This window comes from Gymnoscopelus microlampas, assembly GCF_963454915.1.
Source record: "Gymnoscopelus microlampas genome assembly, chromosome: 3".
NCBI classification, from domain to species: domain Eukaryota; kingdom Metazoa; phylum Chordata; class Actinopteri; order Myctophiformes; family Myctophidae; genus Gymnoscopelus; species Gymnoscopelus microlampas.
This window is the reverse complement of record NC_139940.1, coordinates 50460703-50488224: the sequence shown is the minus strand read 5'-3', so window position 1 is coordinate 50488224 and position 27522 is coordinate 50460703. Positions and strand designations below refer to the sequence as shown.

General features: G+C 42.1%; 3 protein-coding genes across 6 annotated transcripts in view; all 3 read right to left on the bottom strand.

The window, feature by feature from the left end:
- Positions 1 to 27522, bottom strand: part of LOC311042422 (NACHT, LRR and PYD domains-containing protein 3-like) — a 447659-nt gene that overhangs the window by 63204 nt on the left and 356933 nt on the right. For 2 of the 4 annotated variants that reach the window (XM_084053150.1, XM_084053155.1), the window contains exon 1: positions 7434 to 7546. The exons of 1 other annotated variant lie outside the window; for it this stretch is intronic. The gene's annotated coding sequence lies outside the window, so the exon portion shown is untranslated. Of the gene's footprint in view, positions 1 to 7433; positions 7547 to 9027; positions 9135 to 27522 lie in introns of those variants that run through there. One more of the 4 variants, XM_084053151.1, reaches the window with a different exon arrangement.
- Positions 1 to 27522, bottom strand: part of LOC311042423 (NACHT, LRR and PYD domains-containing protein 3-like) — a 118698-nt gene that overhangs the window by 63179 nt on the left and 27997 nt on the right. Inside the window, exons 3-5 of the mRNA XM_084053156.1 lie at positions 4037 to 4150; positions 3874 to 3987; positions 2310 to 2423 (exon numbers count right to left, since the gene is read on the bottom strand). Coding sequence (XP_083909282.1) covers positions 2310 to 2423; positions 3874 to 3987; positions 4037 to 4150 — 342 coding nt within the window. The remainder of the gene's footprint in view (positions 1 to 2309; positions 2424 to 3873; positions 3988 to 4036; positions 4151 to 27522) is intronic.
- LOC311038761 (protein NLRC3-like) overlaps positions 1 to 27522 on the bottom strand; it is a gene marked incomplete at its 5' end in the record, with an annotated part of 96916 nt that overhangs the window by 63180 nt on the left and 6214 nt on the right. Inside the window, 2 exons of the mRNA XM_084048356.1 lie at positions 23607 to 23786; positions 27357 to 27522. The exon at positions 27357 to 27522 is cut by the window's right edge and continues 258 nt beyond it. Coding sequence (XP_083904482.1) covers positions 23615 to 23786; positions 27357 to 27522 — 338 coding nt within the window. The 3' untranslated portion in view covers positions 23607 to 23614. The remainder of the gene's footprint in view (positions 1 to 23606; positions 23787 to 27356) is intronic.

Here is a 27522-nt window from a genome sequence, read left to right as displayed (position 1 = left end):
CAGTTATTGTACTATATATTATGTATTATGTTTGATCAATTTAAATCTGAATATGACTCCCACCTGGACTGACATGAAAAAGACATGAATGACCCTCCCCTGTTTTCCTCCAGGAGACACCACAGGCTGAGAAGTCATAAAGTCATAAAAAGTCAGCTAGAATTTTCAAAGCAGACATTATAATTATCTGTGGTTTACAACGTTGTTCAATACGTCACAATGTGATGAATTAATAGAAGGTCTGCTATGGAAAGGTAGAGGGTCATATTCCACTTCAAGTCTCCCGGTCAATAGACTGAAAGAACGAGCCCAATCGATGGTCTTGAAGGGCGGAGCCAAACCCAGGCGCTCGATTCCAGCGCCTGGGTTTGGAGCACTCTGATTGGTTAGGAGATAACAAGGTCCTAAGACCAGCGTTCCTGCAAGGTTCTCCCAGGCTTTTTTTCTTTTGAAACAAAAAAAAAATGCATGGGTTTCCGAGGCTACCCGGTCAATGACACAGCCGGGTCCATTTGGTTACATGTTTTACTCTCTCAGAGTCGACAATTCTGATTTGAGCATGAATTAATTTGTTCTAGATGTGTCTTCAACCCCAGATTCAGAAACAACAGGCTCATTTAAGATGCTGCACTAACTGTAGGAAAGACACTGTGATAGTTTTACATTCTGACCTCTGATCAGTAGAGTGATGTCCATCTTTGAAGTTCATATATATTCCATTGGAGCGGTCACTCTTCATGGAGACACAGCTTGGTACAGGAGACTCTGCTCTCTGCTGATCAACCCTGACACCATGACAACCAACATGAAACATTACATTTATTCATCAACTAGTCACACTAGTTGGTAGACATGTATTTATTAAATCACTTATTTCTATCACTTATCACTTATAAATGGTAAAAATGTCAGCACTAAACTTACGAACAATCGTGTTAGCTTGTGCATATAACATTCTACGCTGCCTGTAGCAGATAGGTCATTAGTTATGTAATAGCCTAAGTATTTGAGCAGACAGACACAATACAGGAAATGACAGTTTACTTAATGACCAGGGGTGCACATAACTTTTTAGGTCTAGTACTCAGAAGAGCACCTGGAGACTTGGTGCGCATGGACTTGGTGCGCATGGTCCCGTCCCGGTTTGTCAACGGGGGGGGGGGGGGAGAAAAAAAGGGACGCTCTGCTTCTAAATTCCGCCGATTTTCGCCGTTTTTTTTTCTCACGCTGTTAGGTAAAGCCCCCAAGGTTGGTGCCCTGTGCTGCTGCGCTGATTTTATCCGCCAGATTGGGACGTTCACGGCATATTTTGCACCATTACGGTGCGTTCATCATCGGTGACGAGTGCCTCTAACAGCCGCTGCTGGCTGCGTGCACGCAGCGAGGAAATGCGAGGCGACGCGAGTCAACACTCATACAATCACGTGCAGCATGCGTCCTCTACCCCTGCGCCTAATGGCTGTTCATGGGGCCGACGGGTGCTTTAGAGTGATTGTGTGAGTGTGGCTTCAGGAAGTAAATTCCTAGCCTCGATCTCCAAGCTTTTATTTTTTAGTTTTGCTAAAAAATAAAAGCTTGGAAATTCCTGTCCCAGCTATTGGTACGCAAAAGCGCCTCGCGTCGTCTGATGTGGTGCGCATTTTTTATTTTGGGTGCGCATGCGCACCTGCGCACCAGTTATGTGCACCCCAGTTAATGACCCTGTTTTCCTCCAGTAGACACTGGGGTGGCCATAGCTGAGTGGTTAGTGAGCCCGCCTAGGTAGCCAGAGGCCCTGGTTGCCTTATGATTCCAGGCCAGGCCAGCAAATGTGTCGATGAAATGAAATGTCCCTGAGCAAGACTCTTAACCCCTACTTGCCCACAGGCCCTCATTTGAAACAAGACCGCAAGGACTTTCATGAACGGACCTAATAAAGGAATTATCCTTACACCAGAGGCTGACAGTCATAAAAAGTCAGCCAGTATTTTCAAAGCAGACATTATAATTATCTGTGGTTTACAACGTTGTTCAATACGTCACAATGTGATGCAGTAATAGAAGGTCTGCTATGGAAAGGTAGAGGGTCATATTCCACTTGAAGTCTCCCGGTCAATGACACGGCAAGGTCCATTTGGTTACATGTTTTACTCTCTCAGAGTTAAATGAACACTGATGTTTTTACTGTATGATCTCAGAGTAAACTCTTCTGATTTGAACATGAATTAATTTGTTCTATGTGTCTTCAGCCCCTGGTTCAGAAACAACAGGCTCATTTAAGATGCTGCACTAACTGTAGGAAAGACACTGTGATAGTTTTACATTCTGACCTCTGATCAGTAGAGTGGTGTCCATCTTTGAAGCCAATAGGATGACCCATAGACTGGTCACTCTTCATGGAGACACAGCTGGGTACAGGAGACTCTGCTCTCTGCTGATCAACCCTGACACCATGACAACCAACATGAAACATTACATTTATTCATCAACTAGTCACACTGGTTGATACACATCTAAATATTTAATCCTACTATCCTACTATACAGGAATCTCTGTCGGTCTGAAGTTATTTTTCTCCTCAGTGCGTTGAGCAATTGATCTGAACTTACACACAGGCATTGACCATTAGCATAAGACACTGACTAAGCATTTATTTTTATTTTTCACACATTTAAGCTCTTTATTAGTGTTTTCAAAATTGTGTTCTGTGGAGTTTGGAAGCATATGTGTGATAACAGAGTAGAGGTCAGGTGGTTTTAGTGGTCGTACATCTACCTAGTTTACTTGGTGAGGAGGACGGACTTAGTCCATATAAAATAATATACATTTGTATACATGCTTACACACCAATGGTTCCTTGGTATAGAGAAAAAAACTAACTAGATACAGGGTCTGTCATGTACATGAGGTTCTATAGAATAGATAGCCTACACATACATTAGTACATGATGTTCTATAGAATAGACAGCCTACACATAGCCTACATTTCTACATGAGGTTCTATAGAATAGACAGCCTACACACATACATTTGTACATGAGGTTCCACAGCACAGCAGAGCAGAGCAGGTGGATACATCAATACTGACAAACATGTGTCTTGCACTGCTGCATCGTGGTACTTTAAGCAGCAGTCTCATGCCATCATTATAAGTTACAATGAGTTTCTGCACACTGCTCTTTCTGTAGCGCCGCCACAAGGGGGCAGTATGCAAAAAGCTCTGAATAGTGTGGAATACACAGAAGCTGAACGCATACTAAACTTACCAACAATCATGTTAGCTTGTGCATATAACATTCTACGCTGCCTATAGATCATCAGATAGGTAATTTGTTATATAGCCTAATAGCCTAAGTATTTCATTTCATCACAGACTTTAAAGCCTCACTATGTAACTTGTTTTAATAAATACAATGTAATGTTGTCCAATCTGGTAGAGTATGTTAATACAATATAACTCATACAACTGGGGTGGTTGGATTTTGTCTCCCTACTCTTCTATTGAGACATTTCGATGGTGCAAAGGTCATGTGTCATTTAGACAGGATCTGACACAAATTTTGACCTGATGGTTAAGTTTAATTTATCCCCTGAGCAAGCAGGCAGGCTCTATTAGCACAATGGTAAAAATGTCAGCACTAAACTTACGAACAATCAGGTAGCTTGAGCATATAACATTATACGCTGCCTATATTATGTCCTTACCCACAGTCTGACCCATATTGAGAGCAGACCCTCAGTAACTCTCTGCAACAAAGCAGAGAGTAACTATAATGAACACTGACTTAATTTTGAATTGAACATGAGTTGATTTGTTCTAGATGTGTCTTCAACCCCTGATTCAGAAACAACAGGTTAATTTAAGATGCTCCACTAACTGTTTTACATTCCAACCTCTGATCAGTAGAGTGGTGTCCATCTTTGAAACGAATAGGATGACCCATAGACTGGTCACTCTTCATGGAGACACAGCTGGGTACAGGAGACTCTGCTCTCTGCTGATCAACCCTGACACCATGACAACCAACATGAAACATTAACTGTTTTACATTCCAACCTCTGATCAGTAGAGTGGTGTCCATCTTTGAAACGAATAGGATGACCCATAGACTGGTCACTCTTCATGGAGACACAGCTGGGTACAGGAGACTCTGCTCTCTGCTGATCAACCCTGACACCATGACAACCAACATGAAACATTACATTTATTCATCAACTAGTCACTAGTTGGTAGACATCTATTTATTGAATCACTTATCTCTAAATTAGGTCACAGAAAATGTATGTTAAATTAAGTCAAATTGTTAAAGTCAAATTAGCTGCTGTAAATACAGTTGAATAAATGTTGATCAGTATCAAAGTGTAACAACATGGATGATAGCAGACCAACACAACACAATGACACACACAATACAACAAAATAATGTATTGGCATATTGGTCTCAATATGTGTCACATTCAGCTTGGACTTCACTAGACTGAAAGAACGAGCCCAATCGATGGTCTTGAAGGGCGGATCCCAGCCGCCCGGATTCGTGCGGCGCTTCCTATTGCTTCACCAATCTATGTCCCCGCCTCCCCTTAATATCAGAATATCAGATTAACCTTTTTTTTTTAAATAATTTCTCTGCTGTCGGACAGAAACCAAAATGTTCATTTTTCAGGAAATGACAAAAAAAAGTGGAGTTAGGAGGTTTTGTTCATCATTGATAAGAACAGCTGAATGGACCTCCAAGCTCACTATGAGGTTGGAGGTCAAAAGGGGGTGGAGCCTGGAGTCAGCAAAACCAGCTAACTCCAGCCCCCTTTGCTGGAGTAAGCTGGTTTAGCAGAAAGTTTGAGGATCCAATTGAGTTAGCTTGTTTTGTCAGAAGCGCTTTTTATATATTTTTTATAGTTTTCATTTTCATTTTCAACACACAGACGTAAAGGGTGTTCAATAGCACTGACTTATGGAAAAAAAATGCAAGAGCGTCAAAATGGAGTTAGCTGGTTTCTGACAGCAACGATTAATTTGGTAAACCTAATAATATTAGGCTATTGCACATTATTGGAACCACAATGGAAACAAGCTGTAAGCTTTATTGCGTTATCCTTGTTGATTATTATGGTGGATCAGATGTTTGCTACAGATGTTTGTATGTGACATTTTATTTTATAATCAATAAAGACATCAATCAATCAATCAATCAATTAATCAATCAATCAATCAATCAATCAATCAATGTTATTATCAACTGTCATCCAAGAGGTTTTTATTCTCTCTCTCTCTCTCTCTCTCTCTCTCTCTAATAAAGACATTGTGTGTGTGTGTGTGTGTGTGTGTGTGTGTGTGTGTGTGTGTGTGTGTGTGTGTGTGTGTGTGTGTGTGTGTGTGTGTGTGTGTGTGTGTGTGTGTGTGTCTGTGTGTGTGTGTGTGTATGTGAGAGAGAGAGAGAGAGAGAGAGAGAGAGAGAGAGAGAGAGAGAGAGAGAGAGATTTTATTTCATCCATATCATAGTACATGTATTCATCTGTTTTACTCCACTGTTTACAAACTACCAATGGAAATGCAAACGTTACTAATGTAAATGAATATTTCTATAACAAAATCCTTGTGATCATTCCCTTTGTTTCCCTTTCCCACTCCATTGACCTTTAAACATAATATGTTCTAGGCCATTAATGAGAACCTCATGGTTTTAATACTTCCTCATTGGCTTCATTTTCAAAAGTATTTTACATTTATAATCATACAATACATAATTTGTAACACAGACTAGTTTTCTTATCACTGTATTGAACTGAAAACGTACCTTGTAGTTGGTTGACTAGGATCCATGCTGCTTACTGTGTTCTTGTACTTTGTAGTTCACTCTGAATAACAGCGTCTGATGAATGACAACATAGTAAATAGTTGTAATTGTAACAAAGGGTGTAAATGGCTAGTGACTCTCCAATCTCCATGTTAGATACTTTAACATTGTTAGCAGAGGTGGACAAAGTACTCGACCCCCGTAAGAGAACAGATACTCCTGGTCAAATTTACTCCACTACAAGTAAAAGTAGCTCAGTCAAAATATTACTCAAGTAAGAGTGAAAGTCATTGCTTTTAAATATACTGAAGTATTCAAAAGTACATGAAACTTTGAAAAATACTTTAAAAACAAGTAAAAGTAAAGGTAATTGTAGATGCTTTTAAAAAATACTTAAAGTACAAGCAAAAGTAAAAGTAGAAGTAGATTTCTTAATTTTTATATCAATGAATTGCTGTAATGAAGTAACTCTCCAAAACCACCTGCACTGCTTGCACTTATAACCACTACGTTATACAAAGCCTGCAGAAACACCTAAAAAAAACATAGAAATGGTTGAGGAACCAGAACTAATTACTTTTACTCCTATACACCCATACAAGATGAAACAAAGAGGCGAACGGAGGGGGAAGCCAGAAACACGGCTAGTGTGAGAGCAGAAGTGCGGCCTTCCCTAAAATTGCATTTTAGGGAAGAAACATGTCTCCACTTGAGCTGTATATACATATACTATAGCAACATGTTGCAGTATACTTTAACATTGTTAGTGACTCTGAGAAAAAAAATAGAGAGAGAGAGAGAGAGAGAGAGAGAGAGAGAGCATTTCATGCACCCAACAGCACCACACTACATGACATCATACACAACGCATACTCAGGACCGCAATGGAAACAAGCTGTAAGCTTTATTGCGTTATCCTTTTAATTATGTTGGGTCAGATGTACAGTATGTGACATGTGTTTTTATTTAATGATCAATAAAGATATCAATCGGGCTAGAGAGTTATCTCCTCAGAGAATGTAATGGTCAAACACACTGACAATACAGTTGATTAATCTCACTCTTATAACTGAGTTAAGACGAGAAAAAAGGAATCTGAACTTGCACACTGCTGCCATTGTCACATTTAAGATGTTTATTTGTATTCTGTAATCTCATTGAAACCCACAGTTAGTATTTGAACATATAGGTTCACTTACTGGAGCAGAGGAGTAAATAATAACACTACACACAACCTACTTTTGGTTGGCCAGATGTTTACATTTTAATCCTAAACCTTTTTATAAAATGCATTGAAATGCATGAAATAGGGGGAAAGGAAACAAAAAGCGCAGAGACAATAACACAAATAATGCGGTAGGTACAGTATACCACAGATAATTCAAGGAATCTCTAATCTCAAAATTGTATAATCTGAGGGGTTTCACTAGATCACATATCAATTCTCTCAACAGAGGTTTGTGTTCTCAACCAGTCACAGTAACCCAGGGAAATTAACATGAACCACATCATTGGACATCAGCCCACAAACACGGGTGGCTATTGAATATTCCCAAATACAGTGTGTCTGTAATAGCTTGTTCGTATGTATCTGTCCACTGCATTGTGTGTGCGTGCGTGCGTGCGTGCGTGCGTGCGTGCGTTGTGTAGTTCTCCTACCACACTGAAGAGAGTGGTTACTGTTCAGAGGAGTCCATCCAAGGAACATCAACAGATAGTCCAGGCTCTCACATCTTCACAATGTGCGGCTCAACATCCTTGGCTGAGAATAGAGCCGGGCTGAATGAAACAAATCAAACCAAATCAAACATAAAACCTGACCCATCATGATGTGTCCCTTGCAATCAACTGTGTAATGGCAGTGTCCTAGCCTGAGGTTGTTATAATCTATGTTTTGTAATAATAATCTAAATCTACAAAGTAACTAAAGCTGTCAAATAATTGAAGTGTAGTAAAAGTGCAATATTTGCCTCTTGGAATAGAAGAATAAGTATTGAAAATGGGAAATGCTCCAGTAAAGTAAAAAAATACCTCACAATTGTACTTGAGTAAATACACTTAGTTACTTTCCTCCACTGCTTCTGCAGTCATTGCTTCCTCATGCAAGGTTATGACATAATATCCCCTAAGTGTTTAGTCCCGCCCCCACCCACAAACCAATCAGAATCTTCGGCTCCTGGGTGTCTGAACCAGAGCCGTATAAGAGAGAGTCGTGTCACGCTTTGATCTTGCCGCAAAGCGGGCTGCTATGGCTGTAGTTCTAAACATTGGAACCTCCTCATTGAGATAGACAGAGCATTTCTGCATTCCATTATTACAATGGGAGTCTATGCTAGTGTCGTCACTTTCATACTAGATCACGCTGGTCTGAATGCCGCAGTACTTGCCCGAATCTGCCTCACATTTGATGTAGTCGGTCAGATACAGTAGGCATGTGTCAGTGGAGTGGGAGGTTCTGAAGCCCGATTGGAATTCGAACAACAATTTACGCTTGCTAAGGTAATTGTTGATTTGTTCTTGAATTAATCGCTCTACATCCTTTGAGATGGAGCAAAGGATGGAAACAGGCCTGAATCACACAAAATGGCACGCTGGTCTGAATCACACAAAATGTCTTCCAGACTGACAAAGCAGAGTGAAAGCAACCAAACAAAAGATGAACGTATAGCAAGTCAGTCTGGATTCCAGGTGTGAGATACAATCACATGGACAATATTTCTACAATCAGACTGAAATCATTTGTTTACATGGACATTAAATAAAAGTGATCCTTGTTTACATACCCTAAATATTCAATCAGAATATAACTTTTGACATGCAGAGTGGTTCTGCCTTTTATTTTCAATTTTTTTGTTATGGACCCACACTGTGTTCTCGGCTATTTGTGTTTCTGCTGTTCTTTCTAACTATACACATACAGTTTATGCTGATATTTTCCAGTTTTTTTTTTTAAATAAAAATATTGAATCCACTCTTCTCAACCAGATTGAAAATTCCTTCCCATCTCTTCCAATTGAAGTGTTTACATGAGGCATTTGTATTGTGATTGAGCCATCATTCTTATTATTAGTGTAATAGGGTCCATGTAAACACAATCACTCTTATATGAAGATATATTCTCTTAAACAGCCCTGGGAGAGCTACTGTCATACACCTTAGTGCAATGTAACCAGGTTTTAATTTCATTACCTTCATTAGCAATTTAGCAGCTAATATATATTTTTTAGATATAGATAACTAATAGATAACTTACCGAGAGTTCAAAGTGGAACTAACATCACCAGTGCAGCTGTCGGTTATATGACTAAACGTTGTTCCACCTGAAGCGTTTGAATCTGTAAGGTTGTTTTATTTTACACAACTTATTTGATTCTATGAAAAAAATACCTTAATTAATCAAATGTGTTGTCTCTTTCTTAGTGAAATATGTTTCACCTTCTCTCTGTCTGTCTGTCTGTCTGTCTGTCTCTGTCTGTCTCTCTGTCTCTCTCGGTTTGTCTCTCTGTCTCTCTGCACACTGGAACAAGTTCTGCCTTCCCTCCAGGGCGTTGTCTGACAATGTTATTGTAGAGGATAGAGGATATGACTGGATAGAGGATATGACTGAATGGTTGAATTATCACACTTGAGGAGTTTTCACTGTTCCTTCTGTATTATAGTAAATGGTAATCTCAATCACTGAACAGGCCTGTCAGGCCCAGGGGCCCAAAGGTCAAGGGGGCCCTCTAGAAAACTGAGACCCAATGTTCCAGAGTCTGACCCTGAATTTCAGAGGCTGAACCAAAAGGACCCCCACATACAGAGGCACATTTTATGAACAGGCCATATAGGCAACTACCTGGGACCCAGAACAATAAGGGGCCCCTGAAGGTTCATTCATATGGGGAGAGATTTGTCTCAAAATGATTTGTGAATCCAATACCATGATGCACAAATATTTCATGATTTACAAATGTGTTTCGATTATTTACAAATGTGTTTTGCAATCTGCAAACACAAATAGTTTATTTGTGACTTTTGTAAAAATGTATTTGTCATTTTTACCAAAGAAATATTGTACCTGAGTGTGCATGTATCATAAAATATAATTTGTAAATAATCAATTATGCATGTGAATTGTTGAATCTGCATTTGTGAGTACACCAACACACGCATTCAGTTTTGAGCTTCACACTCTTTTGGTGAGATTCACTCACAAATACCTGCAGATCCATACGTGTGCTTGGACTGCCCCACCCCCACCCCATGGCAATTACAGCCAGGTGAGCACTGCCACTAATCAGTTAGACAGGAGGGATGTCAGACAAAAATAGGTATTTGGGGGTAAAAGTTGGGAAGCTGACCAGCAGGTCAAAATTTGTGTCAGATCCTGTGTCTAGGTGAGACATGACATGGGGCGGCAGTGGCTCAGGGGTAGAGTGGCAGGTAGAGCGGCCGGATGGAAGCCGTGAGGCTTCCAGTTCCCAGGCTCCCCCAGAAGAAGAGTTAGTGTCGAAGTGTCCTTGAGCAAGACGCTGAACCCCTAATTGCTCCCGATGAGCAGGTTGGTGCCTTGCATGGTTTCCTCCGCCGTGTGTGTGAATGGGTGAATGTAATGCACATTCTATGTAAAGCGCTTTGGTTAAAAGCGGTATACATAAATGCACCATTTACATGACCTTTGTCTCAATAGAAGAGCAGGGAGACAAAATGCAACCACCCCAATTGTATACGTTATATTGTATTAACATAGGCCTACTCTACCCTACACATTGGACAAATGTACATTATTTTTATTAACAAAAGTTACGTAGTGCCGCTTTAACATACAAACTGCTAGCCAGCTAGATAGATTGTAATATAATTTGGCCACAGGAGAGCTGTGTAAATAGACATCACAACCTTATTAACATGAAATCCACAATATTACAGCGTTACATTAAAAAACATGCAACATAATTTTTGTTCATGCAAGAGACTTGAATAATATCACCCTCTCCAACTCCCCAAAATAAAGCTGTAATCCCACGTTTTATGTCCTCTCCTGATGGAGAGACTAAACAACTTAAGCCATACTTAGTTGACCGTATTCCCCAGGGCTCTATAATTGTCCTTTTCCTGTTTTCTCTGTACACCAAATAACCAAAAATGGCCGCTCTACAAGCTCACAACATGCATGATAACGTTATTTGTGACAGGTTGTGACACGTTGTGAGCTTGTAGATCAGATGTTCACTGTTAGCCCCTGAATAGGAATGCTACGATTCTGCATGGGAGACAAGAGGGAATCCCACTTGGCAGGGGAGATATTGGGCGTACATAGGAGCTTAGCACAGCGGGGCTCATAAACCTTGCTTATAAGTTTACGATAATGAAGAATTAATCAAATCACTTTACTGCATAATGCTGTGTGTGTAAAGCTCCCCAAACATCTTGGGGACAGGATGTTACTGCAATACATACACACGAAGAGTTACTGGTTACTGGACGCAAAAGTTGACGTGCATTGGGCTCATGAAAGGGGCTTGTATGACACAGGAGATGTCGACAGGACTGGTCACTCAGTGGCAAACAGAACGAAGAAATAGATGAGAATATAATCTGAATCTATCTGTAATTTGGCTGTGTTATACCGTAGAACCAATTATAAATTATGCTAAAGTGTGATAATAATTATCTGAACTAATTTTACTATGATGTACTATGATTTTGACAAAAGGGTTATTATTGTGAATTATTGTTGATTTAATTCATTTTTATCCTTTTTTTTTTACTTTGAGACTATGAGTCAGTCCTTCCTTAATATTGCTTTTTTTATCCTGAAGAAATAATCAAGAATGTGATTATATTATTTTGGTTTATTTTATTGTTTTATGAATTGTTTGAATTGTGCTCAGCTTGAGAGATGTAATGTATGTATTTAGCAGGAAAGTACCTATACTGTAGCAGGTGTATCCTGTACTTTGGGCTGGTGAAAGCAGATTACCACACACACAGGCACACACGCCTTTAGTCCAGCTGACTAAAGGTCAGCTGGACATGGGGTCAGCCCAAAAAGTTTGACAAACAACAATTGAGGAACCAAACTCGGATATACTGATTTGTAAATGATTTATTAGTGAGCAGACACACCCTATTACATGGGCACATTTCCTAATAATGATAACTAAGGCAATCCGGTACACTTCCCCTTCTTGGATGTTCTTGACCTCTTACTTCCCAGTAACTGCTGTCATCTTAGGTCACCAGGTCATTGAGTGAACAGTTTTTCATGGCATGATTACGGGTGGTCCATTGTCTCTTCTTGGCTAATGCTCTCATGTCTCATGTCTCATGTCATTTTCTGGCTCAAACCTTGCCCTGTACGTATTCTTCAGGTATGCCAGCATGAAAATACTACTGTCACAGAGATATGTAGTTACAAAAGGTACAATACATTAGGGGGGCCCTGGTGTGACTATTGTCATGGCAGACCCCCGAACAGTGTTTGTGCCAAGTTTGGTGCAGATTGGGGCAACGGTGCACCTGTGGAACTCCGGGGGCCCCTGATGTGGTCCCTGAGGGACACACGTGGCCCCTGGTGTGGCTATTCTGATGGCAGACCCCTGACTAGTGTTTGTGCCAAGTTTGGTGCTGATCGTATGTATGTATGTATGTATGTACTGTACGTACAAAGTGTTATGCATATCGAACAATGCAAAACGTATTCATGGGATATATTAATGACAGTGTCACTTTTCATAATACAGTACATAATGGGTTGATTGACTTATTTATGTTTTTTATTGAAATAAATAAATACTGTACATGTATTTGTACATAATGTGTCAAAAGGATAAAACTATATAGCTTGAGAGCTTATTTCCATTGTGGTTCTTTTTGTGTAAATATGTGTAAACTGAGTGAGACGGTTGAGATTTCACTTCCTACTTTCAGTTCCTTCTTTATTGTTTTCTGTTTACTGTCAGCTGGAAAAATCTAACTGACTTGTGGTTAGACCTAAAGTGTCTTTCCAAGTTCCCTTTCTTGAGAATTGTGCAATGTTCTTCTGTGTATCATCAGATTGCCAGCTCAATGTCGTATAGTCATGCCCCCGCCTCGTGGGGTGACTGGGAAGAATACGTCACACACAAACACAAGCCCTTGCAGAGGCATACAAGAACTATAGCTAACGTGAGGAGCGAGTCGCAACAGAGTATTTTTCTATTATTCATTCATTTCATTGATAAGATTAAGATAGGGTATCAAGATAGGGCTACAAATCAGCTGGAATCACTGCTTTAACTTCATGTTCTAATAAATATTCATATTCATATAAGGCCAACAATGTGTGATCTTTATTTTAAGATATTCTTTATTACCACTTTGAAATTGCTCTTTAAATGAAGTGTGGGGTCGTCAAAAAATCCCCCATAAAATGGGGTTGTGGCATGTAAAAGTTTGAGAACCCCTGGTATAGAGGATAGGTGGTAATTGTATATTACATGTTATTCTGAAGGTGGTCTGTATAGAGAGCCAGTGGTAATTATATGTTACATGTTATTCTGAAGGTGGTCTGCATAGAGGGAAAGTGGTAATTATGTTATTCTGAAGATGGTCTGTATAGAGACAAAGTGGTAATTATGTTATTCTGAAGGTGGTCTGTATAGAGACAAAGTGGTAATTATGTTATTCTGAAGGTGGTCTGTATAGAGACAAAGTGGGGATTATGTTATTCTGAAGGTGGTCTTTATAGAGGGAAAGTGGTAATTATATATTACATGTTATTCTGAAGGTGGTCTATATAGAGGGAAAGTGGTAATTATATGTTATTCTGAGGTCTGTATAGAGGGAAAGTGGTATGTTCTGCAGTCTGCTCAGAGTCACTGTACTCCCATGTCTGCTAAACCCCACTTCTTCATAATGTAGATGATTTGAAGCAGGGCCTGTTACCGGTGCGGAACGTCTTCACCTTGTACACCATCTCCTGGGTCCCTGATCTAATGATGGATATGTGTGGGCCCAGCCGTCTCCCACTCCTGCTTCCAATATACCACTAGCCATGCATCATAGACATGTCCTCAGGAGTAGAACAGAGCATCTCTAGTGCCTTATTTTAAGCATCAGTGAGTGTGCTTGGAGGCACAGTTTGCTCATCGCAAATATTTTGGGGTGGTCCCACTTTTCACTCTTATTTACAATTAAGCATAAATGTAATGATACAACAAAAGTGAGCACTAAAGAATAGTTGACACCTAGATGCAAAATTAGCTATTTTGTCCAAAATGTAAAAAATAATATATTTGAAAAATGGTCTTAAGTAATGTAAAGTATACATGATTTGAAAATGCACAGTACATCATTATCATACTTAAATTGACCCTTCAACTTCTTGTTTATGCCCCAAAATGATTGGATGTAAAGAAGGTTTTGTAGCAATTTGTAGCAACTGTGGAAATATTAGACCTTAATTGTGAAATGTTCAATTATGTTCTAATCATGAATAGTTTACATTACACTTAAGACGGTTTTCCAAATATACATATATATACATATATAGTCAACGTTACCTTAAAAAATCACTAGACCACTCCTGGTAATCCTCAATGATTTAACTCTTCCCACTTTCCCTACAATAAACTTGCAATCGATCATTGAAAATGCCGTCAGCTTTCGTCTCCGCTCTCATTCCAACAACATAATCTCTCTTCTTGGTCACTTTATGAACTGTTTGCTGCTTTCTTCCTTTCTTTTTCATTTTCATATGCAAACTTGACTTTCATTGTCAGAATCCTCTGCCGACGCCATTTGCATTTCAAACCAGCCATCTCATCCTCCTCTCCTTTGTTCTCTCCTCTCTTCTCTCTCTGGGCCCTATTTTGCGTGTCTTAAATCCACGTCTTAGGTGATAATTAGGTGATAACGCCACCATCTTATGCGCAATCCCTGTTATGCAAGGTGCGATGAGCGGATTAAGCGCAAACACTTAAGTAATAAGACTTGCCAGCATATGTTATGTATGTGAGTGTCCATATGTTAATTAAGGGCGCAATGCAGTATCTGCTATTATGCACCTTGACTCACCGCATACTGCTAAGACGTGGTCAGACCACGTCTTAAGTGCAAAAATAAAAGTTAGGTTGTAAGGACACCAACAGTTTAACAAAGCAGTACTCATCAATTCGAAACCGATTCTTAAAATTAAAAATTCTCTATTAGCTGTGAAGTGTCTTCTTTCATATGGATCATGATTGTATTGTCTCTCCATCAAACAATATCAAGCAAAAAGGAAACGCATGGATGCATATTTATAGCAGAAAGGGCTTCACATTTAACTATAGCCGTACTCAGTTAATTCTGAACCGATTCTTAAAACTTTAAATTCTCCATTAGCTGTGAAGGGTCTACTTTCACGTGTATTAGTCATGATTGTCTCTCCATCAAACAATATCAAGAGAAAAGGAAACATTGGACGGTCCTTCTTCTCTCATGGCCACTCTCCATTCAGAAATGGAATAGAAGAACCGTCGTCCTAAACTCGCCCCAGGTCTGCAAAAAAATGTGGCAGTGTGTTTTGGGGTGAGCGTTCCACTTATTCGGCGCTTCTCAAGTTCTCATCAATGACTCTTGCAGAAATAATATGAATAGGCTACTATTATGGGGATATAATCCTATAGACTAATATATTGGAAATGAACAAAATAAATATAGTAGCAGATGCCTTTACTGTGTAATATGGGCGGCTAATCTTTTTTTTTGTTGTTAAAAACAGAAATTAATAGACTTAAATTAATTAATGAGTCCCCTCATGGTGGGCCCACTTGCGTGGCAGTGCTGTGTATGGGTTCTCATAACCCAGCAACCTTAGGAAATTATGCCACTGTTTGGAGATTTTGGGCAGGAATAGGAGGATTGAGCAAATGTGTGAAACATACCGATGTGTGCACTTGTTGCGCTGAGATAGAAGGGGGAGATCCTTAGTCAACTAAGAATGTGAATATTATTATTATTAATGTAATAATATTGGTTTGTCAAGAGATATCAATGTGCTTTGGACATTGGAAACAGTCAAATAATTAGACAGAGGCTGGTTATGATGGCCATGTCTGCAGTTGGACATCTCTCCTTTCAATGTAAGGTTTCTTTCTCTTTTGCTCTCACCGCTTAACGCATGGACAATCATGGACGATCATGGACGATCTTAAAGGGAATGGCAGCAGGTACTCTGATTGGATTGATTAAAGTAACGCCCAAACACACCCATGACTAATTGTCTCCGCCAGGCCGAAAGGCATGGCGAGAGAGTATGTTTTACCCTCCGTCCGTCCATGTGTCCGTCCGTGTGTCCGTCCTGTCTGTGTGTTAGCAGCTAATCTCCGGCAACGTTGGCCCGGTCGCTCCGATACCCAGGGTTACGTATGTAACCCAGGTTTTATTAGTAGCGTAAGCAACTGCTTACTATGGGATATCATCGCCCCCTGGCGATCACACAGAGCAATAACAGGACTCCCTGAACTCCAATGTCCATTGGATAAGGGTCGTGTGACGCAAAACCGGAAACCGGTAGTGGTATAAATACCACTGCGTCACATGAGCTCCGCCTCTGAAACCTTCCACTCTGCACGCTCAGAAGCACACAGAGGGGGTTCAAAATGTAAGCAGTTGCTTACGTTACTAATAAAACCTGGGTTACATACGTAACCCTGGGTTATTATAGCATGAGATTTAAGCAACTGCTTACTATGGGACACATACACGTCACCCGGGGGAGCCCCCAGTTGTGACCACCCTTACCCATACGCATGCCCAAGGCCTCAGGACCTGCCTCCGGCAGGACCCTGACCTACAGGCACCCCAGACCCCTACGGTCGGGACGCGCAGAACTGAAGGCAAAACCTTGACGGACATGAGTCCTGTCCCTGTCACCAATACTGGATAAGACCTAGATTATCCGACCGGTGACAGAGAAACCAAGGCCTCCTCCTCCCTGGACCATGCCAAGCCGGTCCCAGGAGGGCAAGGAAGGCCAGCCAGGTAGGAAGAGAAGCATGCCCTCGGGCACCCCTCGCATTCCCTACCATGAAAACCGGCTACTGCATACACACATGGAGAAAAATCATGCTTACTATGGGACACATACACGTCCCCCGGGGGAGCCCCCAGTTGTGACTACCCTTACCCATACGCATCCGGCAGGTCCTGACGCCACTCAAGCCGTGACGGGGAGAAAGAGCACGCCCCCAGGCACGCCTCTCATTCCCTGCCGCACAACCGGCCGCTGCACTCACACAGGGAGAGAAGACAAGCCCTAAGGCATGTTCAGACTCTTCTACCCGGAGTCAGCACCCACACCCAAGACTGTGCGCGCCATCTTGGATGCCACCACGTCAAGGCTGTAGAAAGAAGAGGGAGACGACCAGTTAGCCGCGGAGCAGCACACCTGCATTGACACCCCCTGCGAGGGTCCAAAATGCAGCGACGCCCCGAGCAGAGAGGGCCCTCAGTCCCACTGGAATAGGGACCCCTCCACTCACGCATGCCAACCGAACCGCCACCACAATCCATCTGGACAGGGTCGGTCTAGCCACCGTCCTCCTCTGACCTTGGCCGAAGGCGACGAAAAGCTGAGGCGACCTATGGCTGTCTCACGGCTGTCCTCTGACCGTAGAGCTTCAGAGCCCTCACTGGACAGAGACATGGTAACCGTCTATCCTCTGCCGAAAGAAACGGCAGAGGATGAAAAGGCCCCCAGTCCCACTGTGGCCCTGGCAACCACGCCGATTTCGGACATGAAGACCAAGTTGGGTGTCAAACCCCCCTGCCGTCGTCCGAAACCCACATGCAGCCCCCCTCACCGAGAGCGTCTGCATGTCACCGACGCGTCATACCGTAAAGGGCCACCAGTAGCACCTTCTTGAGGCTTCTGATCGTCCGATCTAAGTCTCCAAGGTCCAAAGGAAGGGGGCCGGCACCGTGCTTCCAGCACCGCTGTCAGGTCCCTTTAAGGCACGAAGGTCTATACACAGGCCCAGCCCGTGTAGCACCGGCCAAGACCGGCGCATCAGCGAGCGCATATACATCCACCAGCCACCGAACCTTCGTGGCTGACGTAGATAGCTGCCAGGTACACCTTAAGGTGGAGACGGTCACGTCAGGGGGGCAGCCCTTGTGGGTCCAGACTCGACTCGACGAGGTGTAGGGAGGCGGCCATTTTGTGCCTCCTCCGTCCTGCAGAGGCATTTTGCCGCCCTCTGCCGGACGGAAGGAGCAACTACTATATCGCAGTTGGAAACCAAGTTTTGTTTACACAGAACCCCCTTTTTACACCGCATATTAAAGACATTTGATTCAAAATTAAAGGTTTCTCTACCAGTATTTGATTCACAATGTTTACAGTATGCACAGGATCTGTCCCTGCAGTGTTTGGGATGTCTCCCCCGATCTTTTGGGGGACATAGCGAACACTGAGGGCTCATGAAATGTTGCAGAGGGCCCTGTTTCCCACCGGGAAACAGGGCAGCCGTGACTTCATTTTTTACAAGCATTCTTGGGAAAGGACACACATGACTTTGAACCGTATTCATTGTCTTTAGCGTCTTTCTTAGTCTCTTTGCACTGGTGGACTCGTCCTTGACTCTGTCCAACCTGGCATGGAAAGCGCCAGTCCTCCTTCCCAAGTGCGTTTCGGAAGCTGGCCCCGCATGATGCCGGCCGAGGGGCCGTGACGGGTCAATCAGCTGGTACTTGCCCGGTAGAACCGGGGAATGAATGTCATTCACCCTCCCACCCCCCGTGCCGGGGCCCACTGTCCTTGCGTCGGGACCGAGGCGATGGGGGGGGGTTGGAGAACTTTCTTGTTGTCCTTACGCCTCATGTCCTGGGCACCAAGAGAGCTATCGGGTCGCTTCCAGGAGCTGGCTCTGGTGGAGAATGCCCTGGACGTACCACGCTGACATCCAAAGGTGCGTCTTCCGCCCGCGTCCCCTCGCTGTTGAGGCCTAGCCTCAACAGCGGGGTTGCGGGGGTTGAGAGGAGGCCTGCGGTCGTCTCCTCGAGCTGCTCCTCCGCCGCCCTGGTCTTGATGATCCAGTCAGCAGCGGTGTCGAAGAGGTTGTCCGGTGTGAGCGGGAGGCTTTTTAGACCCGAGGTCAAGATGGCCTTGCAACCGGAGGCGAACTCGAGCCACTGTAGTCTCTCTAAGTCGTCTCGGCCCGTCCACATCAGAGCGGTACAGGAGCAGAGTATTGCGAGTTGGACCAGCCTCGCTAGCTCCACTGCGTCCGCGATGAAGGCTTTGTGTACCTGAGTCGCTGTAGCCGTGTCCTCCAGGGACCGGGCTTGCATCTCCGCGAGCTTCGCCGCGGCGGAACCCTGGAAGAGCGACTCCACGTTCAGAATCTTGGCAGCCGTTGCCGAGGCTTTGTAGAGCGTGGCGTGCGTCGTGGTCTTGGACCTCCTGGCGTGGTCGGTAAACACAGGCCCACTCCTGTGGCCGAGATCCACCATCCCGCTTTTGACCCCCACGATGGCTGCGGCGAGTCCTCTGTCCATTGGCGGGATGCCCGTGACCCCCACCTCGGCCCCGGTCAGGATGACGGTCACGAACCCAGGGTTTCCCGGATCCTTTCGCTCGGCCCAGGAGAACTGGATGGTGTCTCGCACGCCGTTGGCCTCCGGGACGAGCTTGGACTCCACGTGTCGAGGGGGGAGGGGAGTCAGGCCTTGAAACCCCGCGATGGGGACCCCGACGGACGTCTTCATCTGCTCCGTTGGCTGCTCAAGCTTGCATCTGGCGATGGCCCGCCTGAGCACGGCGGACACAGGCTCCAGCGGTCAGCTGCTTCCACACATACAGTGAAGCACTTCAACAGATTCTATGGACACTCCAGATCAGTGCTTCTCACACGGTTTCATGTCAAGGACCCCCAAATTCATATATATTAGCCCGAGGGCCCCCATTTGAAAAGGTATGCTTAGGATCCCATAAGAGAAGAATTTTACATCCACAACAGTGATTCTCAACCATTTTAATTTAAATTGATATGCATTAGGCTACGGACCCCCATCTCTGGGACCCCAATCTACACTGTAAAAATCAGTGTTAATGTAACTCTGAGAGTGTACAAATGGAACCCTTATGGGTCCATTTGGTGCGTGGGTGCGTGCGTGCGTGCGTGCGTGCGTGCGTGCGTGCGTGCGTGCGTGTCAAAATGTACACATAGCAGAGCAGACAGCCTTTATGTTTTTTGTGGTTTTCATTTCCTGATAGAGAGGAGACAGTTGGCTGAATGTTGCCATAGAGATGGAAACAGGATGCATGTGTCTGTACATAAATGTCTCATAGAATCATATCTGATACACAGTCATATTCTTCAGTCTAATAACTATGTCTCAACAGTAATCTTTGAAGCATACACACACATGAATACAGTGCACACTATTCTGTATTTCATTAATAATAAACCCATGAGGAGATTCTTGTTGCCATCAGCGTCAATGCTGTTGCTCACCACCTACGTGACCAGATGGATTGTCATCACATATCTCACATTTATTTTTTCTGTCAGGAAGAAACGGAACCTTGTATCTCGATATTTAAACTTTACGTTTTTTTCCTTACTTCCCTTCTTCGTCATACAAGCAAGGGTGTCACACAAAAGTAGCAAAAAATGCAGATCTACAAGCTCACAACGAGTCGCGTTGCGTTGCGTTTTGAGCTTGTACAGATATGCCACTTCAAAACTTCACACGTTACTGTTCTTTCCCTGAAAGTGCCCTGAAAATGCATTTTTTTCTCCCTTTTCTGCCCTTAAAAATGCACTGTTTTGCCCCTGAAAATAAGTTGTCACTACACACCCCTGTTTTTCTCTTCAACAGACATCCATATACACAACAAAACAAAATAATGTGTGTTGAAGAAGGTGTCAGACTCATTATGAGGCAAAAGGTGATTTGAAGAGGTCCTTGACCAGTTGCTCAAATTAATTAGCATCATAAAAGCAGTGATCATCAAAATAATTCAGCATTTTAAATGCCCTTCTTTGTCCCTCTGGAATCCCCTGAAAATGTACTGTCTTGGCGATGGCAGGACATTTGAAGTTTTGAAATGGCACATCTGTAGATCTACTATTTTGCTACTTTTGATAAATCTTTAATGCGTGAAAGTGGTATTAAGAGCTTGTGACTAAATAGTAAACAACTCCCTGCATCCACCAGTTTACATGCCTGCATTCACAGGTCTTTTATCCAAACTATAGTCTATAATCCAATTCAAAACTTGAACCAAGGATACATCTAACCATATACTGTACAAGACCACTCACACATACATAGTATGTACGTGTGAGTGGTCTTGTACAGTACATGGGTTAGATGTATGTATTACATTATTACATTATGTTAAAATACAGTAGGGTAGCCTACACCTATCCCATCCTATTCAGCTATGCACAGTTCACACAGGGGGCAAATTAATTCCTAATAAATAATATATACAAATATAAGAATATGTATTTTTCACAATTGTCAGCCAAATCCATGCTGTACAAAATGGTAACAATAAAACTGACACTTTAACTCACGAGAGACAGTATGTTTTTTTAATTAGCCACAGCTGATACAGAGGTTTTAATCATGAACTTGACTTGGCCTGATTCAGTTTGTCTTGTTAAGAAATCAAGTGGTTTTGTCTTTCAGGCAGCACTGTGTTCGACTGTGTCCAACATGGAGGGGCTGAGGATTGAGATTCACATAAACCTGAAGAGATTGAGCATTCTATAAGACTGCTGTGGACTAAACAGAAAAGTCATTTTGAACACCCTTGGAGTGAATATCTTCATTGTTGAGTGCTGTATTACTCCTGCTCTGGCTGACTGTACACACAACACTCACTAACTGTCACTGGTTAGAGCAGAGATCTACCATCGCCACACACTGAAAACCATCACCACTTGTATGTCTATTTATTTATAGGCTGTTCATTAGTAGAATAAAAACATATTTTTAGACATTTAACCACTTAAACCCTCAATACTTAAGACCTTTGGCTCTGTACTCGGTCTGCATATATTGTATGAGTTATATTAAACAAATAAAAGTCCTGTACCTGCATCAGTAATTATTTATACTGTAATTTAGCCTGCATTGCAAACCTACATGAAAATACAAAACTGTTGCTTTTGAAATTAAATTGCAATATTTTATATAACCCCCAAATTAATGAAGAAAAATGAGTGCATTGACTTCTGGGGGGTCAGGACCCCCAGGGTCGTCCCCAGATTATTTTGGGGGGTCCCCAGATGATTAGCTTAATATGCAACATTGTTTTCTCTCTCAACAGTAAACAAACCAACATACAGTATAAGTGGATACAGGGTATCTGCACATTTATAAAGAGACAATTGAATGACTTTTAAGACATTTTTAATACCAAATTGGCCAAATTGTCAAATTGTCAAATAATAACAGTCAAGGAAGTGTCCTGCTTCCACACAGCGTATGTGATGTTTGTATCATATAGGAGAGTCTCAAACAATGTTTTTTTTTTTTACTATAATAAATAGTTTTTGTAAAATGACATATTTAAACCTGCAATCTTTTTTTTTCTGTGTATATTAGTTTTATTTAAAATAGGATAATTTAAAGCCTCCAATACGATAATTTAACATTTCCCATCTGGCAACACTGACACTTGTTAGTTGTTAGGGTTAGGGTTAGGTTGTAAATGAATACATTAATTCATGTTAATATTCTTGTCAATCCAGTCTCATGACCTGCACTCCTTCCACCAGGAGTGTGAATATTTAAAATATGTTTTTCCTTTAAAAGAATAAGACACAAATGATGAATGCCAATTTAATAATCTATGTTTCTATCATTATATTTATACCAAAAAAATCCCAAAGATTAAAAAGAAAAAGTGAAAATAGCAGATCTACAATCTCACCTTCTCAATATAGGAGGGGGGGCGTGTCTGATCAAATGAATATCAAAAATATATTTTTTTAATCAAGCAACAAAAGCCTGAGTAGACGTTAAAATTATTCCAGAATTGTTTTAAATTGAAATATCCCTTTAACTTACAATAATAATAATAATGATAATAATAATATGAGTACTTCTTACACCACTGTAAAAAGCTGTTACACATTTAAAACAATAAAGACAAAGCAAAGATTAATAGAAAGCTATTCCATTTTATTTGTTAAATAAAAACGTTTTTTCCCCCTGGATTGCATGAGCACATTACTCCAAACAGAAGTGTCTTTTACATTTACAGGGGTTATAAAAGTGGGGTAACTGAGTGGGGTAACTCAGAGAGTGTACAAATGGAACCAAATGGACCCTTATAGGTCTGTTACTCTGAGAGTGTATAGGCTAAGTGGAACAAAATGGACCTTATGGGTCCATTTGGTTCCATTTGTACACTCTCAGAGTTTTGGGGGTCCGATGGCCTAATGGGGGTCCTTGAAAAGTTGTAAAAAGTTTGAGAACCACAGTTTTACAAAACAGTTAAACGCTGTCCTAAAACTAAATGAGACGTTTCATTTACAAAATGCACTGAAGTGTTCAAAACAATATGCATTTGTTTAACTTCAATTCAAATGTCATTATGGTCCAAAAGTCTAATTAAATAAGAAACAAAAGTTGAATATAGTGAAAACTGCAGATTTACAACGCATTTGTGCAACATGCTTGTAGATATCCCCCCCGCCCCTCTTCCTCTTTGAAATACTAATAATGGTCATATCAATCATTACATAGATAAACAGTGAGGAGCCTCTGTGCGTGCGTGCGTGCGTGTGTGCATGCGTGCGTGCGTGCGTGCCTGCCTGCCTGCCTGCCTGCCTTATTATACCTGCTACTACAGTATACCTCCTTCTCTATCTGACACACAGAGACACGGAGGAGTTCCTCCCCTCCCAGCAGCAAAACCCAGCATAGAGAGGTTCAGTGAATGTGGACTGGAAGGTGTACAGGTGTGTCAGTGTGTCAGAGGACACTGTGTAGAAGGACATATAGACCGGGAGCCAGGCCCAGCCCTCATAATGTTTTCTGCTACATTTTTTTCACTATGATTTCCTGTTAGCATATACCTTGGGCCATCACAAGTTCATACTGACCACCCCCAACTCGGGGCCATTTGGTCTCAGGGGCCCCAAAACCCCCTTTTTTGGGGCGAAATTATGTTAATGGCAATATTCATTTACTAAAATTACATAAATTGTCTTACACATATGAAATTCGGCATGGAGTATCCTGACACATAGGGGTAAGTAGCAAAATAGGATTCTGGTGATTGCTACCATTGTACTTTTAAATATGACCACAACATCCCCAGAAAAACAAAAGAAAATACTGTCCGCTTGACAAATAACAACAAAGATGATTATTTCCCAGCACTTTATGGTGAATATCACTGCCACACATGTATATAGAAAACTTCCCATGTCCCTAAGCTTCAATTTGAGCCCAAGATGACCTTTGTATCTTGAACATTACTCTTTCTGTAGCCAACATTCTGCATTATACCTCAAATCGGAGAAAATTGAATTTTCAGTCATAGTAGAGACCCTAGGAGTGGTCCACGCGCGACTGTTTATTTTCTTTTCTAGTTTGAATTTTTTGGCATCCTTAGGACCTCTAATATAGGGACTCCGATGATCCCAAGAAAAAAAGTGGTCCAAAGTGTGTTTTTTTCAATGTTTTATTACCCCTATGAGACCTGCGGGATTGCTGGCTGGAACGCCGGCGAGACTGTCTTTCGGAGACTATGGCGCGCTCAAATTTAGACGTAGCCCAAAGATAGAGATACCATTAGATTTTCAATGGGACCAACCTTGTCATGCTACCTTGTCGGGAAGGGGGCTAAATACCTAATGATTCAAAGTTAGACAACATTTTGGTGAGGGAAAAACATCACCTCAATATATGTGAATGGAAATGGGTTACATGGATATCTACAGCCTCCCCTGTACAGACATGCCAAATGTATGCCAATCTCATGCAGTTTTGGGTAAGAAACATGCAGTTTTTGCCATGCAGTATACAAATATGTAATTTCCGCCTATTGTAAAAAGGAGACCACTTTACTGTATCTATAGCTGTATGAGACCACTGTAGTGCATCTATAGCTGTATGAGACCACTTTACTTTATCTATTGCTGTATGATACCACTGTACTGCATCTAGAGACCACTGTACTGTATCTAGACCACTGTACTGCATATATTGCTATATGAGACCACTGTACTTCATCTACAGCTGTATGAGACCATGACTATATTGCATCTAGACCACTGTACTGCATCTATATCCCACTCTACTGAATCTATAAACCATTGTACTACATCTTAAGACCACTGTACTGCATCTAGAGACCACTCTACTGAATCTATAAACCATTGTACTACATCTTAAGACCACTGTACTGCATCTAGAGACCACTGCACTGGATCTATAGCTGTATGAGACCACTGCACTGCATCTATAGACTAACTACTGTATCTATAGACCACTGTAGTGCATCTGTAGACCACTCTAGTGCATCTGTAGACCACTGTCATGATCTTTAGACCACTCTAGTGCATCTGTAGACCACTCTAGTGCATCTGTAGACCACTGTCCACTCTAGTGCATCTGTAGACCACTGTCATGATCTTTAGACCACTCTAGTGCATCTGTAGACCACTCTAGTGCATCTGTAGACCACTGTCATGATCTTTAGACCACTCTAGTGCATCTGTAGACTACTCTAGTGCACCTGTAGACCACTCTAGTGCACCTGTAGACCACTCTAGTGCACCTGTAGACCACTCTAGTGCACCTGTAGACCACTCTAGTGCATCTGTAAACCACTCTAGTGCACCTGTAGACCACTCTAGTGCACCTGTAGACCACTCTAGTGCATCTGTAAACCACTCTAGTGCACCTGTAGACCACTCTAGTGCACCTGTAGACCACTCTAGTGCATCTGTAGACCACTCTAGTGCACCTGTAGACCACTCTAGTGCACCTGTAGACCACTCTAGTATATCTGTAGACCACTCTAGTGCATCTGTAGACCACTCTAGTGCACCTGTAGACCACTCTAGTGCACCTGTAGACCACTCTAGTGCACCTGTAGACCACTCTAGTGCATCTGTAGACCACTCTAGTATATCTGTAGACCACTCTAGTGCATCTGTAGACCACTGTACTGCATCTACCAAGTCTTCGCGGTGACCGCCCCCCACTGGGGGCAAGCTGTTCCAGAGCCTGGGTCCCCCCCAGGCTCTGTATACCACTGGACCAATGGTCTATAGATGCAGTACAGTGGTCTATAGATGCAGTACAATGGTCTATATATGCAGTACAGTGGTCTATAGATACAGTACAGTGGTCTCATACAGCTATAGATGCAGTACAGTGGTCTCATACAGCAATAGATAAAGTACAGTGGTCTCATACAGTAATAGATAAAGTACAGTGGTCTCATATAGCAATAGATAAAGTACAGTGGTCTCATACAGCTATACAGTAGATACAGTAAAGTGGTCTCCTTTTTACAATGGGCGGAAATTACATATTTGTACTGCATTCAAAAAACTGCATGGTTCCTGCCCAAAACTGCATGAGATTGGCATACATTTGGCATGTCTGTACAGGGGAGGCTGTAGGTATCCATGTAACCCATTTCCATTCACATATATTGAGGTGACAGCTCAAGGGACCATTTGGAAAATGTTGATGGCCGTTTTTCCCTCGCCAAAATGTTGTGTAACTTTGAATCATTAGGTATTTAGCCCCCTTCCCGACAAGGTAGCATGACAAGGTTGGTCCCATTGGAAACCTGAGGTTGTCTAGAATCAAATGGTATCTCTATCTTTGGGCTACGTCTAGCGCGCCATAGTCTCCGAAAGACACGCTGGCGTTCCAGCCAGCAATCCCGCAGGTCTCATAGGGGTAATATAACATTGAAAAAAACACACTTTGGACCACTTTTTTTCTTGGGATCATCGAGATCCCTATATTAGGAGGTCCTAAGGATGCCAAAAAATCCAAACTAGAAAAGAAAATAAGCAGTCGCGCGTGGACCACTCCTAGGGTCTCTACTATGACTGAATACTCAATTTTCTCCGATTTGAGGTATAATGCAGAATTTTGGCTACAGAAAGAGTAATGTTCAAGATACAAAGGTCATCTTGGGCTCAAATTGAAGCTTAGGGACATGGGAAGTTTTCTATATACAAGTGTGGCAGTGATATTCACCATAAAGTGCTGGGAAATAATCATCTTTGTTATAATTTGTCAAGCGGACAGTATTTTCTTTTGTTTTTCTGGGGATGTTGTGGTCATATTTAAAAGTACAATGGTAGCAAGCACCAGAATCCTATTTTGCTACTTACCCCTATGTGTCAGGATACTCCATGCCGAATTTCATATGTGTAAGACAATTTATGTAATTTTAGTAAATGAATATTGCCATTAACATAATTTCGCCCCAAAAAAGGGGGTTTTGGGGCCCCTGAGACCAAACGGCCCCGAGTTGGGGGTGGTCAGTATGAACTTGTGATGGCCCAAGGTATATGCTAACAGGAAATCATAGTGAAAAAAATTTAGCAGAAAACATTATGAGGGCTGGGCCTGGCTCCCGGTCTAATAGTGCCAGCAGGGCAGTCTACATACACTGCTACTCTGTTGGAGGAGGAGGAGGGGCGGACAGGGAGGACAGTTTTCTTCTCATTGTGTCTCACATTATAACTGTTATTAACAGCAACATCACATTCCAGACTCCAGGACTTGTCATTGT